The sequence below is a fragment of the Cyprinodon tularosa genome, unplaced genomic scaffold, assembly GCF_016077235.1.
Source record: "Cyprinodon tularosa strain WSP-4 unplaced genomic scaffold, ASM1607723v1 ctg95, whole genome shotgun sequence".
NCBI classification, from domain to species: Eukaryota; Metazoa; Chordata; class Actinopteri; order Cyprinodontiformes; family Cyprinodontidae; genus Cyprinodon; species Cyprinodon tularosa.
In genome coordinates this window covers 177,166-196,404 of record NW_024039729.1, presented here as the reverse complement: position 1 = coordinate 196,404, position 19,239 = coordinate 177,166, and the positions used below count along the sequence as shown (strand labels likewise).

Here is a 19,239-nt window from a genome sequence, read left to right as displayed (position 1 = left end):
GTTTTGCAATACATTTTTTTCTTGTGTCATTAATATGCCCTTACTGCAGTAACCTATTACTTTGGTTTATCTGCATGCTTCCACTTTGCTTCCGCATTAAAGTTTACTTCTAACCAAACAACTTACAGAACAGCTAAAGAGTAATCTGAATTATTTGTTCCTCTACATACTCAGTGTGAATATAAGCCATTTTCTTTACAGTATTTAAATTGGGTATGAATTAGACCTGCCCGTCTTTCAGTTACAGTACCTTTAGGTGCTTCTAGTTGCGAACTGTGGCAGTAATAAAATTTATTGAATCTATAATTGTTTCATACATTGTCTTTAAATGTGTGATTAAAGTGTTTTAATAAAAAAAACACACAACAAAGTAACTCCTCTTCACATCTTTATTTTTTCCACAAAGATTTCATATTTCAACCGCGTCTGATGTTTATTAATAAACTTTCGGCACTAATGTGATGATTTACAGAGGAAAAAAAATCATGTCTACTGTATAATACCACACTTGCTACCTTGAGCCAAGTGAAAAAACATACAGAAACTGAGCAGACATTTATTTCATATCACAAAATTCACACAATGTAATAACACAGATAAAAGATGTCCATTTATGCTCACGGCTGAGGTGAGGACTGCAATACTGGCTAGTTGGACATTAACTGTAAAATTTCACCATCTGATTGGAATATTTAATAACACTGAAGTGACGCGTTGTGTGTGTGTGTGTGTAACAAAATTCTTTTGTTTTCCAGACTTGGTGATCACACAACTGATGGCACTTAATAAAAAAACTGAAAGGTAATGTTGTTTACAAGTCTTAATGGCAGGGGGCACACATGGTCACAGTCACGTCTCAGACAGATCTGGCAAAAACAGTCCAGACGGCACACATAGATGGCTAGGGTAGATACAGGCTACAAAGATAATAATATACAGTTACAATGTTGACATATCAAGGATAAAGATGAAAAAAAAAAATCATGTAAAAAAACTGTTAGGATATAAAGTGAAAACAATGAAAAGATTGGGTTTTAAGGTGTTCCCTTGTTTTTGACAGAATTGGAGTTTCTTCCAATTTTCTACATACAAAAAACAAACAAAAGTTGCCAAAAAAAAAAAAAGCTTCCCAAGCAACCATACTAAAAGAAAACATTCTGGTTTACATAACAGCATCTAATACTGTTTCATAAGGTGTTGCTGTCAGCAAAGACTCTTCTGAGCATAACTACATTTAGAACTGGAGGCTTACAGTTCATCCACACTGAGGGGTTTTTCTTTAAATGCTGCTGGCATTATAGGGGAAAAATTAGATTAAAAAAAAGGGAAGTCTTTTTAGGACTTCAGTCTTTAGGTTTCCACAGCATCATAGTTTGACACAAAAAGGTGAGCTTTTAACAGAAAATCCAGTTTACAGTACGTTCTTAACTGCATGCCACCTTAGATTAGCTAATTTAGCATTTAAAATGTCTTCCTTCATTACAGGAAATGGGTCATGTAACCTTCAGGTTCAACCCTGTAGACGCAACTTGTCCATGTAACATAAACACAAGCAGATTTGAAGAAGTTTAAAAAACAACAAAAAAATATATATAAGTGCTAGAGTTCAATACGACAGATGTTTTTAAGTCTTTGAGCAAGACTTTCAATGAAAAAAGTGCTTTTCCTTACAAACATGTATGTTTGAAAACGTACCTAGATCACACGGAGGCTGGGCCACTGTAGAGATGATGAACTATGAGACTTACACAGCTATCACAATCTACTGGAGGAACATAATGTTCAAAACGATGTTCAAAACAAAGCCAACACATGAAGCTCTTGTTGTTCTCTGCTCTGACATGCTGGCAAAACTGTCTGTTTTACAGATGTTCACCATGAACTTGACTTGATGCTGTTCATTTAAAAAAACAAATAGTTTTCCTTAGGAGTCATTTGTATTCTAAAATTACCTGTTTGGAAACAAAGAGGTGGATTCATTTACATTATGATCTTCAAGTCAATTGCCTTGTAGAAAAACAAAAACGAATCATGTAAAATGTCTTCTCATCCATCAATTGATGATGTCTTCATTTCAGATGATACAAGCAGGGTTTGAAATGGTCAGTCATTTTGATTCTCAGGCTATTTATTTCTGTTTTTCTCACTGTGACGCAGGAACAGGAGCTGACGGGTGGAGTGACTCACCTTGGTGAGGAGCGCTGGGCTCTGTGGGGTAAAACAAGAGGAAAAACACTTAACAGCTGTGCAAACCTTGTGGTCTGTATTCTGTGATTGTTGCCGCCAGGCATCTAATGTGGAGAGGATTATGTTACTGCTGGATCTTCAAAACATTTTTCCATTTGAGATAATTCACTCAGCCACAGCTAGCTAAAGAAAAGGCTTTCAGTAAGTAAAATGTCAAGCAGCAGCTAACAGGAGAAGAGAAAGGAATAAGCTGCAGGGGTGAATAATAAAAATGATGACACATCAAGGTGGGTGTTGCAAATTCTGATCACCTATTTTTTGCACTGAAAAAGCTTCATCTAAAAAATTACAAAACCAGCCAACAGCAAAGATGAAGGGCTATTTAAGCAGATGTAAATTCAAGAGCAAAGTCTGAAATATTTTGGTATCATTGGTTCCTTTGAAACATCAAAAACTCTCATTAAGAATTGCTCAAAAAGGCACTCAAAGATCAAATAGTGAATCGTTATCAAATTATGATGAACACTTAATTAGTAGTGTTGTGCGATTGCTTAATTTTATCTACTAACTTTTTTTAAACGAGAGTTTAATTTAAGGAGAATCCACTCCTTTGGCTTCTATAGCTCAGGATGACATCAGTTCATCACCATTTGTTGTTAGATGTGTACTTAATACAGATAAATTAGTCAAAGGTTTAAAACAACAAGCTGCAAACATTTAGTGTGTTATATTTTCATTGTTTGATGTGAAACAGGATTACTTTCTAAGCAGGATTCACAGCTTGAATTTCACTGTTCTTTTAATTAAGGTCTTCTCTGAGAGAGGATGACTGATAGCCAAACTAGTTTTAAAAAATAAATGTAACCAATAGTCATTTTTAGTGTGAAACAAGTGAGTAAAAAAACCTGACTGATTAATTGGATTTGGCAGGGGGGAAAAAAATCAGAAATTAGTTTTTTAAGCCATATTGCCCAGCCCTATCTTTAAGGGAGTTTTTTTGAACGGTGTAATCAGTAGACAGTGCAAGAATAATTATTCTGATACAATCCATAGGGAGAGAAACTGAGAATGTTAAAAAGGTACTATTCTTAAAAGACAGACTTTAGAAGCTTTTAAGTTGAGCTACCTAAATTAGCTTATTCTAACTTTAGGAATAATGTACATTTTACACTCTATAATAATCTACACTCTACTTATGCATCTGTGTATGTCTGTTGTTGGGTGTAAAAAACAGAGCTTCCCAAAGACAAAATGCAACCTCTAGTTGGACACCTGTAATCACAATACCCTACATATTTAAAGCAAAATCTGTCCCTTCTGGTAGAAACGTGTAGAAATTCCTCTTAAATTGCTCTAATTCCATTTTTTTACAAAAGCAGTTTCAAAAAATGTGAGCACATTTGTTTAAAGGTGAAATAATACCATGTTAAGAAATACTTTTTTTCTCAAACAGTTTCAGACGGAGCAAGATAAGAAGAATTTTAGGGTGTTTGTGAATGCCCAAATACCAAGAGAATTCAGCTTGAAGGAACGGTTAGAAAGGTTCACTACTAACAGAAAGCTGTAGCAAGGAGTGACATCACAGGATCTCAGATAACTATTAGATCCTGACAGGTTGTTTGTGAAAATCCTTTTTAAATGTGAAGTTTGCTAAACTCTCCTGACTTGAGGTGAGATTGTGTGCTTTGGTCAGAGGAGACTAAAACTGAACAATTACCTGATGTTTATTTATAGTGAAACAAAAGATGGGTCCGTAGAAAAGAACATTTCTACTCCTATGTATGGTGAAGGGAGGTTGGTGCTGTGGGCTTCTTTCTCTTCTTTGTTTTAATTTTTCCAAAATATCTGTCATACAATTCTCAGTCTGATGGTTCTATATCCCTTAGAAAAGCAGAGGGGGGAGCTGAAGAGAAGAATGCATAAGAAAGGACCCAGGACTTTGGTAGGTAATGAGAAATTCATTTGTAAAACTGATATAAAGGCCTTGCACTCTTTTTTTCTTAAAAAAAAAAAAATACACCGCTGTTATCAATTTGGGTTTTTTCTTGTTTGAATCTCTCTAAACTATTTCAGTCCTATACTTTTCAATGTGAGATTATTTCAGTACCATAAAAGACCAATAACTGTTACTTTTCACACATCTCTATTAGGTTTGCTGCAAATTGTAGTCAACATACTAGAATATCACAGCCATAATAAGACTACAAAGGTTTGAAGTTTGCCGTTATTAAACACCTAGTTAAATAAACGATGTATTATGTCCTGCTGATGTGGTTTCCTGTTCTTATAAAGTGTTACTAAATGTGCTTTAAACTCACCGTGGTGTACGGGTGTAGTGCTGGAGCTGGAGTGAGGGGTTGGACCCTGGCCAGGCGGGCAGGGAGATGGTGTGTGAGTGGCTGCAGAGGGTTGAGACTCAGGAGGCGGAGCGGAAGAAGCTGGTGGTGCAGGACTAGGAGCTGCCTGTGGAGCTGGTGTGCTGGGAGCAGGCTGGCTGGCACTCGGGCCTTGGGGTGGCGGGGCTGAGGTTGCCTGGTTGGAGTGAGGGCCTCCAGGCTGGCTGTGCTGCTGGTGCTGAATCTGCTGAAAGTGCTGCTGGCGAGCCCTCATCTCAGCGTATTTCAGCTGCTCCATGTGGAAGGACTGACGGTCAGCCAGCAGCTGCTGCCGCTGGTATTCCAGCTGAAAACACAAATATCCTGGATTATTTGATGAAACAATATTCGCATTACAATTCGATGACAGGTTTGCCTGCAGTTTTATTTGACTACATATCCCAGGTTCCTTCACTCACAGCCTCCCTTTCTCTGTCCATGATGGTTTCCAGTTCCTCAAAGTGTCGCAGTTTAATCTCAAGCTTCTTCATCTGGGTCTCCACCAGCAGAGCCACCAAAGATTTGATTTTCCTCTCTTCTACTGCAGCTAGATGCTGTAAACACAGTGAAGAGAATCTCTGCCTTTACAGGACATAAACAATAACAAAGAAGATAAGTGATATATTAAGCTTTACCTTGGCTTTGACCGCAGCAGCTGCTAAAGCGGAGGCAGCAGCAGTTGCCAGGTTTCCCTCTCCCACATCACGCTCTACCTTAGCCTTCCTTTCTCCTTCAATCTCCCCTTCTCTTTGTCCCTCCTCTGTTCCCTCTTTAGCATCCTTCTCCTTATCACCATCACCTGAGAGAAGAAAATGTAAAGTTTGAGCATTGAGCAGGGCTTTAACAACTTGACATCTTACAGATAAAGTCTTGCCTACCCATTTCAGGCTCTGTTTTATCTGCCTCCCTCTCGCCTTCAGCTTCTCTTCCTCTTTCTTCTTCTTTCTTTCCATTCTCCACCTGCTTCTCCTCCTCTTCTACTGCTCCATCTTTGCTCTCCTATGTATAAAAAAAGTGACAGTAAAGGTCACCAAAAGATGAGGAAAAATACATTTATATTGTATTTGTAGTGAATAAGCATTTTACCTTGGCATCTCTTTTTTCCTCACTCGATTGGGTGTCACTCTTACTTTCATCGCTGCTTTCATCTGAAGAGAAGTCAGAAATGTTGCTTTATCCTTTCTGTCATAACTCTCTCTTACTCATGTAGTGTTTTATCCTACCAGGCCGTTCTCCCTCCTCTAAGCCAGTGCCTGCAATGCCGCTTCCCTCCAGGCCGTACAGGGGATCCTGTCGACCACTGACTCTCGCTGCTTCTTCAACTCGGCGAACGTGAGCCTCAACAAGCGCTGCAGGGACCTCCTCTTTCATACGGGAAAATTCCTCTAAAAAAAAAGGAAACACATTGCTATCATGACTTTTGGTTTTTAATTTTCTAGGGGTTATTAGTACTTACAGATGCATGAACCAGGAATATGCACAATTGAAGGTACACTATTGCTGAATGTTGCTGAATATACACTATTGCAGGATTATGATGAATGTTCACTGTTGCTGAATGTTCACTGTTGCTGAATGTACACTGTTGCTGAATGTACACTGTTGCTGAATGTTGCTGAATGTTCACTATTGCTGAATTTCACTGAATAATCACTGTTGCTGAATGTTATTGAATGTTCACTGTTGCTGAATGTACACTGTTGCTGAATGTACACTATTGCTGAATGTTGCTGAATGTTCACTATTGCTGAATTTCACTGAATAATCACTGTTGCTGAATGTTATTGAATGTTCACTGTTGCTGAATGTACACTGTTGCTGAATGTACACTATTGCTGAATGTTGCTGAATGTTCACTGTTGCTGAGTGTTCACTGTTGCTGAGTGTTGCTGGATGTTCACTGTTGCTGAATGTTGCTGGATGTTCACTGTTGCAATGTTGCTGAATGTTCACTGTTGCTGAATGTTGCTGAATGTTCACTGTTGCTGAATGTTGCTGAATGTTCACTGTTGCTGAATTTCACTGAATGTTCAATGTTGCTGAATGTTGTTGAATGTTCACTGTTGCTTAATGTTCACTGTTGCTGAGTGTTGCTGGATGTTCACTGTTGCTGAATGTTGCTGGATGTTTACTGTTGCTGAATGTTGCTGAATGTTCACTGTTGCAATGTTGCTGAATGTTCACTGTTGCAATGTTGCTGAATGTTCATTGTTGCTGAATGTACGCTTTTGCTAAATGTTTGCTGAATGTTCACTGTTGCTGAATGTTGTTGAATGTTCACTGTTGCTGAATGTTGTTGAATGTTCACTGTTGCTGAATGTTGCAGAATATTCACTGATGCTAAATGCTGCTGAATGTTCACTGTTGCTGAATGTACGCTTTTGCTGAATGTTCACTGTTGCTGAATGTTGTTGAATGTTCACTGTTGCTGCATGTTGCTGAATGTTCACTGCTGCTGAATGTTCACTGTTTCTAAATGTTGCTGAATGTTCAATGTTGCAATGCTGCTGAATGTTCACTGTTGCTGAATGTTCACTGTTGCAATGTTTCTGAATGTTCACTGTTGCAATGTTGCTGAATGTTCATTGTTGCTGAATGTACGCTTTTGCTAAATGTTTGCTGAATGTTCACTGTTGCTGAATGTTGCAGAATATTCACTGATGCTAAATGCTGCTGAATGTTCACTGTTGCTGAATGTACGCTTTTGCTGAATGTTCACTGTTGCTGAATGTTGCAGAATATTCACTGATGCTAAATGCTGCTGAATGTTCACTGTTGCTGAATGTACGCTTTTGCTGAATGTTCACTGTTGCTGAATGTTGCAGAATATTCACTGATGCTAAATGCTGCTGAATGTTCACTGTTGCTGAATGTACGCTTTTGCTGAATGTTCACTGTTGCTGAATGTTGTTGAATGTTCACTGTTGCTGCATGTTGCTGAATGTTCACTGCTGCTGAATGTTCACTGTTTCTAAATGTTGCTGAATGTTCAATGTTGCAATGCTGCTGAATGTTCACTCTTGCTGAATGTTCACTGTTGCAATGCTGCTGAATGTTCACTGTTGCTGAATGTTGCTGAATGTTCAGTGGTGCTGAAGGTTTCCTGAATGTTCACTGTGCCTCCCCATTTTGTAAGATTATAACCTCAGACCTCTATGTATTCTCCTTCTATAAGAAACACCAACAAAATGTGCTTTTCGCTCCCTTTAGTCTAATACAGCTAAATAACATCCAGTGCAACCATTACATTCTGAAATCAATAAATTATTATCACAACTAAAAACCTACAGTGCCAAGAGGTGGTCGACAACCTAACTTAACTAGAAATAGCATTAATCAGAGAAGCAACCAAGAGGCCCATGACAGCTATGTCTGGTCTAATCTACCAATCAGGCAGAAGAGCAACAAGAAAAAAAAAAGATTGAAAAGAGAAAGCTCTAAAAACTCCTGTTCAAAAAGTGCTACAAGCCTAATTAGGGGACACAACAAACATAAAAATTACTATGGGAAAAGGATATCTACTACTTTATACCATTAATACCATGAAACACAGACAAATTCAAGAATTTGTCAAATGCACTCTAATGACACTCTATCCTTAAAATATGTGTTTAAAACACTTTCTTATTAATCTGTTGTAAATGATGAGATCTAGTATTCTAATCCTCTAAAAAAAGGAATGGTAATTATATTAATTAGTTGTAAGGATAATAAACGGTAATAAAGGCTTGAAAATAGTTATTATATATCGACATAATGTGTTTCCCGTAGTGACGGAGTTAATGAAATAACTGAACTTTTTAGTTATATCAAAACTTGCTGAATATAACCTTTCAATTAAGTGGTTTAGATAAAAGCCTAATCATTCGAGTGATTCAAAGTTCAAACCTAAAGAATATGTGGCAAGTCAAAACATTCAGAAATCAATCTGACTGAGCTGGGGATGAAGGAGCAAAAGGCTGGCCATGAGACCTCGAGATACATTAACAGCTAAAACTGTGACAAAAGGTTACTCTGCAAATATTAACTCACTGGTCTTGCATACAAAATTAACCCCAAGACATTTTAGGTTTTATAATTCTAAAATATATTTAAAAACATGTAAATTTTTCACTTCCACTCCACAAGTATGCACAAACTGGTGTTGTTCTAGCATTAAAATGTTCATCTTATGCACGCTAAAAAGTTTTTATCTAAAACTAATCTGATTCATGGGAGCATGTGTGCATCTTGCGTTTAACCACAAATAATGATTCAGTTCAGATTTTCTCTCAGTAAAAATATTCCTAAATGTTTAGACTTCCTGGTTAAAATTAAATAATATCTAATGATATTCACTAATCTCAATGACGGAGACAACCACACTCCGACAATGAAAGGTTTAGCTCATCCTCATCAGGATTTTATCCACTTTGGTTTATCAGGAAAATGTGAAAAGAAGTCACTTCTCACCAAGAGCAGATTTGGCAGCAGCTGAGGCCACACGGGGGTCGACTACCGAAGCAAGGAAGGCCACAGTGCTCATGACGGGGTTTCCTGCTTGGCTGAAAGGAACTGGCTGGTAGGCCAGTGGGCCCAGAGTGGAGGAGCTGTCCTCCAAGTATGGGTCCTCAATTGGCAGCCGCAGGAAATGCAGGATGCACTCATCTTGTGTTCGGCTGCCTACGTGTTCAGACACCTTGTTCCAGTCATCCTTGTACATCTCCAGCCCCTAAGAGATATGGGATAATCTTTTAGCTCCTCATTATTTCCTTGCTGTCCCTACAGGAGAATTATTGATTAGTTGTGTTTGCAGAAATCCAATACCTCCAGTAGTAGTAGCGTTTCCTGCTCTGTCCACTCCCTCATAGAGCTTGCTTCAGTCTTGCTCTAAAAACCAAAAATATCACCACTTTATTTCATTCCAAGTCAACCAATAGGGTTAAAAAGGTGAGGCACACATCACCTGTAAGCAACCACCCTTGTTTTTACCTTTGCTGATCCAGTCTTCTTGCTGTACATGTCGGTCCGCAGCCCAAAGTTTTGCAAATCTGTGGGCTTATCCTTCACCTTGTCCGGGAACGACATTATCGGCTGGGTGGCTGGCGTCTGGGGGGTTTCAATGAAAGAAGCCAAAATGAAAGATAACATCTGCCACCTTCTTGCTGCATGTTCTATGTGAGTATTTAAAAACCTGGGATGTCTTGGGCTGCAGGGGCACCAGACTTGAAGGAGTGTCTGCAAGGACGTGAAAGTGAGAGGTTGGTGGGGGTCCCATGGGTGTGGGCCGGCTTTCTGAGTCCACCTGGTAGTTAATCAGCCCCCACTGCTCAAGAAAAGCATGAACTCTGCAAAACAGTAAACAGCAATTGTTTTCCACTGGTTTGATTGAGGATCAACAAAATATAAGGCTCAATATTCCATCTACCTCATGATGGCGCACACATCTCCAGCCAGGTTTCTGCGGCAGGCAGTGGAGGTCAGGTACTCCTGAGGGTTTAGTCGATAGGTGTCGATCATGAAGTTCCTGTATGCCAGATAACTGAAGGAAAACAGATGAAAAAAAGGTCATGTAACTGTAATAACCAAAAGCGCGGTCAGTCAATCTGTTGTGTATTAAATGCATGCTTACATCTCAGGGGTTTTCGATTTGTTCTTTCCATTGAAGAACTCAGGCAGGGCTCTCCGCTCAATGGCATGAACACTGAAGGAGAAATAACATATGCTCTTCATTAGAGTCCAGTTTTCTTCTGGTCTTTGTTGAATCAGTGGAAACAAACATTATCTAAATATCTGAGACCAAATATAATTCACTGTTTCTATGAAGGTTCCATTATAAAACAAACTTTAGATGCTAGCCTTTTGGACAACTTTTATTTAACAAAGTAACCAGTAATACAGTCCACAGTCTCATCTGAAACTAAAGATGTACACTATATTATCATAATTATTTTTACTGGTTTCCTCTCCTGTAATCTTCTTTAGGTCTTAAACAAATAAACGTGTTTAGGAGGCTGTCCGAAACCCTTAAAAATCAGTATATCAGAGCTGTGAATGTGCTAGTGTGAAATTATAACAAAACTACTGGGTATTAATTAAAGGTAAAACCTATTTTATTTCACTCATTCACTTCTATGTATGGCATTATATAAACTATTCACAGCTAATTCATTAAAGTTCAGTAATTGTTAAGAGAAAAATAAAAGGATTAATGTTAAAGCCAGTTTAAGTTAAGACATTATAAATCAAACCAGCAGTTAAAGGGGGAAACAAGATAAGCAAGTGGTGTAGTTACCTGTTGTAGTCAAACCAAGCAGCGTAGCTCGGTATGATGATGTGGTGGGTTTGCTCGGTCACATTGTCCTCGTGAAGGTCTGAACTCTTCACTGGTTCACCCTTTACACTGGGAGAGCCCTCCTCCTCCTCCTGGTTAATAAAACAAACACAATTATTTTAGTCTGCACTAAATTAACTCCCTCTCGTGCCCATTATGGTTTTAATACATATTTTATTTTAGGGCTGCAACTAACGATTATTTTAAAAATCGATGAATCGGCCGATTATTTTTTCGATTAATCGATGAATCGGACAAAAAAAATTCTTTATATTAACCTCTTTATTCCAAAATAAACATTTTAGACAGAACAAACAAGCACACAAGTACAGGTTGCTCATTAACTGTCCTGGTGCAATATGAAAAATAAATGTTTGTGTTAAAACTACGCAAACTTACATGAGAAATGTAGCTGTACATCCACAAAATATAGGCTACTTTGTTTCATAAAGCGCAAAAAAAGACATTTTGGTTTTTAAAGCCTCTAAGGGGTTCAAACAATAGCCCCCCCCATTTCAACAAATGAGTTTTTTTTAGACTAGAAGAGTTCTGCCTTTTAAGACAGGAAAGTATAGCAATTAAAGTTGCTACTTGAGAAAATACTTAACCATAGAGATAAAAATAGCCCTGTGATTCAAATTATAAATTGTATTTGGAATAAAAATGAGAGAACTAGGGGTGCTAAAAAACACATCCTCCAAAGACAGATATTTACATGGGAATGTGGCAGATAATTAATTGACATATTACTGATCTTGCTGGATTTTATTCTGCTTTACTTCCATAAATTGCAGGATCTTCTTTACTTTATCTTTGCCAGAAGATTTAAACTTTAAAAGCCTTGCCCTCATAATTTGCAAGTTAATTTATTTATAAAGGCTATTTTAATTATTGTGATCAATTTGCGCCGTCAATCCCGGCGCATGCACGCTTCATTTGCAGTCTGGCTGCTGAGGGTAAACATCCTGCGGCTCTGACTGCAGCGCTGAGAGGGAGAACGGGGTTGGGATGGGGGAGGCGCCCCACGGCAGCAGCTGCTGCTGCAGGACAAGAGTAGGAACGATACATGCTTTCACATAAGAGTCTCCAAAAGCCGCCAGTGACACCGTAAAAAGTCGCCAGATTTGTCGCTAGTCGCTTTTTTAAACAAATAGTCGCTGGAGGGGTCTGAAAAGTCGCTAAATATAGCAACAAAGTTGCTGAGTTGGCAACACTGCGCACCTGCGGTGCTGGCTCGCTCTGCCGTAATTTTTTCTTCTTCCCCCGTTTCAGTCAAATGGCAGTGATGACGGCGGCGGCGGATGATGCATTAATCGCGCGACACAACTAATCGATGATGAAATTCGTTGCCAACGCTTTTAAAAGTCGATTTTTATCGATTTTATCGATTCGTTGTTGCAGCCCTATTTTATTTTAAACTAAACCTTTTGGGAGAACAATACCTTCCCCGTTGTCTCCATGGACTCATCTTCTTGTTCATCTATTGAAACCACATAAAATCAGAAAGTATCAATTAGTCCTTTTTGTAAGAACATAAATAAACTTGCTTCCTCTGATACACATTTCCAAGAATTAATAAGGTTTCTAAGTATTATCATCCATACCCATATCAGTTCCTCCTTTAACTGGAGTTGATTCAGAGTCCTTCTTGGTGTTATCTAGAGGCAGGCAACAAGAAACCATTTAACTCCAAAGTTTGACAGTAGAACAGACAACATAGCTATTAAGTACTGTTGCAAAAATCCAATGGTATTAATTATATCTATTTCGTCTTATGTGTTTACTCGTTTTTGCTGTGTTTCCCTCCTCAGACGCAGGAACAGGTGAGGCTTCGTCTTGGTCCTTGGACAGCTCCTCCTGTTCCTCCTCCCTATGACCCCGTTTAGACTTGGTGTACGGAGTCGTTGGCCTGACAACACATTCACAACGAACCAGTAAAGTGTCAATAAAATCACAAATAATAAAAGTTGAGCTGATGTTTTTGAGCAACTTCCTGGAAGGTGTTTTGGATACCTGAACCATTACCTTAGGTCTAATTAGGCCTGGGGTATTCATAAACAATTAATAAAATAAACATACATATGAGTATTAAATATGTCGGATAAAAGTTTCAATAATTCCAGTGAACTATAATCCAGGACCACATGGTATTCTGGGGGATGTGGGCTGAAGAATCGATTATATTCTCAATCTCTCACAGCAAACTAAGGAATGTTGGTAGTAGGGCTGATCTATTTCTTAAGGTTAAAGGTTATGTTTACATAGGGCTAGAGTTACAATTTTAATTTAGGCTTTTTTCTTACCTAATCTTTACTTTTAATAGGTAAAAAAAAACAATCAATTATTATTGATACTGACTGAAATGAAAGGCTTGTATTATGATATTTTTTTCATCCATATCGCACAGTTTCAAGTCCTATCCTAAAGTGTTCAGTAGCATCAGATGCCTAAAAAAAAAAAACATCAATTCCAACTTTAAAATGAACAATCCATGGTAGATAACCTTAGTATGTAAGGAAATGAAAGCAAAGAGGCTGCAAAACAAAGGCATGGAGAAAACATTTTTCAACCAAACTGACTTTGACTGCATTTATTCATAATAATACAAGTAATTGATCTTCGGTCACAATGATTGGATATCAGTAGTTTGATGCTTTTGTATATTTCTTCGTATAAAGTACTTTTAACAATAACATTTGTTGTAAAGCTGTATTTTATAAGTAAAGTGAGCTGAAATTAAACTGGATAAACAGACAGAGAGATGAAAAGGTCCTGTAGGCTGGTTTGGTAAATTATTTCATCTAAAGCCCTGAAAAATTGAGAGCTAGATCACAATTACCATTCACTCTCTTGAAAAAAGTGTGAAAAAGTCTTACAGAATGTAAGAGTGACATATTCTTTCTTTCAATGAGTTTTATATCTTTTGAAAAAGTCTAGTTTAAAAATTTGTTTAAACTTTTTTTTTTTTTTTTTTTCAGTATTTAATACATTTGGCACAATAAAAAGTTTAAATATATCAATATACTTGTTTTTAAAATTCAGCATATTGTGATGAAAACGTTAATGAAAAGATCCCCTTGTTACATGAAATTAAATCTATTTTTTTAGGAAAATGGATGTTTATAAATAAGTCATTTGTCGATCTATAAGATCATTTAAATTTAGATTAATTCACTACTGGATTACTTGCATCCCTAGCCTGGGCGCGTACCCTTTTTTGGTATTTTTTTTCTTGCTCTCCTGAGGCGGAGGGGTTGGTGAAGGTGAAGGCGATCGCTTTCTTTTCTTGGCACTGCCAGGTTTCTTATCCCTCCGCTCATCAGGTGTGGTCACCTCATCCGTAAGTGTTTTGGCAGAGATCCTCTTCCTTTTGGGACAGCCCTCTCCCACCTCATAGTCCTCCTCATTCATCCACTCATTATACTGATCAAGGTCTAAAATCCACTTTGCATGAACCTGTCAAAAACAATGTTTAAAACTGCTCAGTAAGCAAGTAAAGGGCAAAGGGGAAAATACTTTAGTGCATTACTTCAAGCTTTAAGAATCATTGAAGACAAAATACCTCGGAAAATGTTCACACCCACTGAACATTTTTTAATGTACTGTACATTTATTGTCATAAATTGTGAAAAAACAACACCAACTAGCACATAATATAAAGCAGGGAGAAAATTATACTTTGGCGCTACCCTCCCTGCAAACCTTTCTAATACTAAAACCACATTATTTTACATTTTATCCTAAACTAGCAATCATCCTCTTTAAACAGGGTGGTGGCTGCTCCATGCTGTAGAAATGGGTTATTTATTTATTTTTTAATAGTAACAGAAATAGAAACAGAAACCCCACAAGCTGAAAGGACACAAGATGAGTGAAAAAACAAGATCATCTTTTTAGAAGGCACCTGCTGGAGGCATTAAAGGGTTGAGACTCAAGAAGGTTTCTCTTCCAGCAGGACAGAAACACTACAGCTAAAGCCCAAACTAAAGTGAAGTAGTGAAAGTCATAGCATGGTGGTGTGTTGGCAGGGCTCAGTCAATACCCAAACTTAGATACAAGTGAAAATCAGTGGCAATTTTGAAAATTAGCATTTCCAGATGCTCTCCTTCAAATCTTTCTGAGCTTAGGCTGTTAAACTATAAATAAGTTTATATAGTGTAGGTGTAACTGCAGAAAAATTGGTTTCTAACAGGTAGGTTCAGGTTGTAGGATAAAAATACAGAGTTTTACATGTAGTAAAAAAAAAAATTCCATGAATCATGGTTTCATAATTATATGCTATGTTATGTTGCACTATTACAGGAGATCCCAGTGAAAGACAATTCGCTTTTTGGTTTGACTACATTTAAAAAGCTTTAAATATTATGAATCTTAGCTTATCCAGTCCAATTCAACATGATTGGTTTTGACCCACTAAATGAACAGCAATAAAACAGAACAAAAAACATTTACCTTTCTGGGTTTTTCTGGGCTGGGAGGATCCTCCACTGCAGCCTCAATCTCACTGGCTTGGATCCAGGTGTCATAACTGAATGAAAAGTGAAACAAAAATAAAAGTCAAACCAAGGGAGCAAATGAGATCTCCAGGCATGCGAGACTGTTGCACCAGGATCAATGTGTAGGTCTAGTGTTTAGGAACAAAAACTATGTATTTATAACTGCCTCTAAGCTTATCTACAAACAATGCAGATGATAATTTAACATGACACGTTTTATATTATGATCCTGGTAAAGACGCATCAATTCAGAACAAACCTGTCTGGAAAATATCCCCAGTGGAGCAGAACCTGCTTTTCTCTCTTCATCACAGGACGCACCCACTCCTCTGAACAGAAGATATGATTTCCAATCAGCACAGATGTTACTCTTGCAGAAGATCCACAAATATGGAACAGAGAGCAAAAAAACTAGAGCTCACCTTCCTCCAGGCTGGTAGGAATAGGCACCACAATATGGGAGCTGGAAGTTTTGTCCTCAGTCACTGAGCCCTGCAAATCATAACAATCAAGTAAATATTGCATGCACTGTAAAGAGAAGAGGAATGCTGAAGAAAAGCTAACATGAAATTCTAAGAAAAATGCTTTAATTACACTGGAATTTTTTTTTAGAATTACATTTCTTGACAGACAAAAAAAACCCACCTGATGCCTTTTGATAATGTCTTTCAGTTTGCCGAGCAGCTTTGGTTCTATGTCAGAACTCAGGTAGATAACAGGCCGAGTCAAACAGTTGTTCTACAATGAAAAAGGGTATAAAACTTTAAATAGAAATAAATGATTGCATGCGCTTTTTTTCTGACTTTTACTCTGAATTAATTCAGCCTTTTCTCGAAAAGTAAAGCTTACTTAATATCAAAGGAAATTAACACAAAAAATATTAACAAACGACGAATTAACTGTCCATTATTTCTTTACAGGTCAATTATCAACAAAGATCACCTAAACAAATATACCTGCACTAAGGACTTCTCAATCGTCATGAACATCTCCACATTCCGATCCATCCTCGAAGGATTCTGGAAGTCAAACCTGCGCCTACCAGGAAATTAGACTGGAGTTACACACGAAACGGCAGGAGAGCCCAAATCCAACTCAGACCTGAAACTTTAGCCGATAAAAAACTAATATCAGCTAGAAAGAAAGTCTTACCATCCTTGGTCACTCTTGAACTTGTAGGCAGCAGCCAAAATGTGACATAGAGCCCCTCCAGACTTAAAGTCTAGAAAACACTTCATCTGTATGCAGACAATAAAATAAAGCTTGAGAATGCACAAATGGAAGGCAAAGAGAATTTGTTCGGAGGGGAAGTGGGGAGACACCTACCGGCAATTTTGTGAGGGGAGGGTTGCTAACATGTCTCCCAAAAACCTCCTCCTGAAATTGGAGCAGCTGGACCACCAGGCTGGACAACGATTTATTGGTGGGGGGCTCAGCCTGTATATACTGAAGAAATAACAAGAACATACTCCTTGTGAAACGACAGCAGCTATACAACACTTAAAACTGTTGTGTATGTTATTACAGTACATCTGTGTTCAAGCTGCTGGATTTTTTGTGACAGGGTACAATGACAAACTTTTAGACACACAAAATCATGTTTAAATTACCTGTAAATATCTGAAGATACACTCCTTTTAAGGAGATGTTATCAACAACCAATCAACTAAGAGTCAACAGACTCTGAACTTGAGGGATATGATATGTTAGGCTGATATTTTAAGTCTGATCACCCTGAAATAATTAGGAAATTCCTGAAATGTTTTGACAAAGAATACAAGCAGAGGGTCATAATAATGGCAGATTTTTTTCTGTAGCCTTTTTTTACTAGAGAGAATTAAAATGGGTGGGACCTTTTGATTGATAAATGATAATAATGAATTCTGAATTTTAGTAGGATCAAATTCCTAATGAACTGACTGCACAGATCACATTTTGAGTTGGACTTTTTCACTTGAAAACGTGTTAAAAATACCTTTTTATTTTTTGCAACTCATCTAGATTGCAAGAAATTGAAGAGAGCAGCCCAGAGCACCCAGAGAGCCTGACTTCAAAATGCTCAAGCATCCAAGTCAAGGCTTTAGAATTCCTTTCTGACACTTAAAATGCATTCGGTGTGAGCACAGCTATAGCTGCGACTAATGATCATCTTCCTGATTGATTATTATGTCGATTATTTTGACATTTAAGATATTAATAATTGGATGGTGAAAGGTTCCTAAAACATACATATATATATATATATATATATATATATATATATATATATATATATATATATAATTTAATTATCTAGGGTATAATTACTGCCCTAAGTGGGTTGCTCTGTCAACTAAAGGCATATTCTAGATCTAGAGCCTCGATACTCCAGATTAATCAATTAATAACTTAGTTGACTATTAATCAGATTAATTGTTTCAGCCTTAAACACACCGTTTAAACTATTAGTGCAATAAATATTTTTCTTTTTCCCAAGCCTATTCTGTCTTTTGGTTGCAAACCAAATGCTTTTTGTGAGATAAGCATGCAATATGTACCTATTCCCTTAAGTGAATGTTTGACGAGTGTCTTAACTATAACATCTTAAAAAAAAAAAAAAAGTGTTGTTTTTTTATTTTAAAATTTAGACAAAGTTACAATAGTACATATAATAAAAATAAGCAAATTATTTATATTTAGTTGCCATGGCTTTAAAAAATTAACCAAGGGCAATAAAAGCTAAATAAATGAGTTTTCTTTTTGTCCTTTTGTAATTACCCTTTATTTGAACTAGCAGGGTTAGGATACTGGTTTTAGTGGGAAGGTATTAAATCCTAATTAAATAAACATGTCCCATTTTACAGTGTAGAAGTATCAACCCTTTTACGTTTAATATTGAAGATATTACATCATGATGAGAATAAAAACGTGGTAAGGGCAATATCTATAGTCTAAGGACTGTTTTTCAAGTTTTATCACAGTTAACCTCTTTAAAAAAAGATGAATAGTCGCTGTAATCAAGCCCCCCCGTTCATGACTTCAGTCACATAGCCGCGCCATAGGGCCAACATCTGGATCCGAGCTGCTTTAACCGTTAGCCGATTAGCTGGCTAGCTTGTCTTCTGCCAGGCTAAAATCACATTTATCTTTCTACACTCTAACTCCTAGGGTCAGATCATGTAAAGGTTATCGTCATTTCAGCTTCCCAGGCGTAAGTACACGCCGCGGTCAGCAGCAGCATCTGCGGCAGCAGTTGGTTCAGCATCCTTTTGTGAATCAAACAGCTGGGCGCTCAGCAGCAGCAGCAGCACCCTCCCTCCTCTCTTTGTCACTGCCTCTGCTCTGTTTCAGGGTGACGAAGAAAAATAAAGCTCTGTGTGCATGCTTACAAAACGTGCGCTCAGTACCTTTTTATAATTCTTTCCCAGCCAAACGCGGACATTATCAAACTGGGAAACGGTGTCAGACGCTTCGAAATATTTTACATTCGGGCCGCCGTCCTTCTTCCGCACCGCCATCTTTGTCTGCAGAAAACCAGTTGACGTTGCCTCTGCCACCCAGCGGCCAGAGCGCGCTATTTTACATCTGCTGGCTGAAGCGGATGCTGTAATGACAGCGGAAATACAGCAGGGGGCGACGTTGTGAAGATAATGTTTTTCATCGTGCGTCTCGGGTTAAACGAGAGGCTTCCGGTAAAAGAAATACATGTATTACTCTGATAATACTCGGATCGGATAATTATTACAACATTAAAAACAAAGACTCTACAAGTAAATTTTAGGATTAAGATAATTTAAGTAACAGGAAAATTACAAAGTATTCATTTATTTTGTATATATATATTTTTTTCATTTAAACAAATAGTAAAGAATGAAATTTCATTACGGGA

General features: G+C 37.7%; 1 protein-coding gene across 1 annotated transcript; it reads right to left on the bottom strand.

The window, feature by feature from the left end:
- Nucleotides 1-375: 375 nt before the first annotated feature.
- Nucleotides 376-18,893, bottom strand: smarcc2 (SWI/SNF related, matrix associated, actin dependent regulator of chromatin, subfamily c, member 2). Its single transcript, XM_038275210.1, is given in 26 exon segments — nt 376-2,208; nt 4,506-4,869; nt 4,982-5,116; nt 5,198-5,361; nt 5,441-5,561; nt 5,649-5,710; nt 5,786-5,947; nt 9,015-9,273; nt 9,369-9,431; nt 9,534-9,711; nt 9,713-9,889; nt 9,970-10,083; nt 10,174-10,245; nt 10,837-10,967; nt 12,318-12,355; nt 12,480-12,533; nt 12,660-12,784; nt 14,087-14,331; nt 15,328-15,403; nt 15,631-15,700; nt 15,794-15,863; nt 16,017-16,109; nt 16,328-16,409; nt 16,524-16,609; nt 16,698-16,817; nt 18,758-18,893. Coding segments are annotated over 26 exon segments (3,237 nt in total). The 5' UTR covers nt 18,869-18,893; the 3' UTR covers nt 376-2,143.
- Between the last annotated feature and the right edge of the window lie 346 nt (nt 18,894-19,239).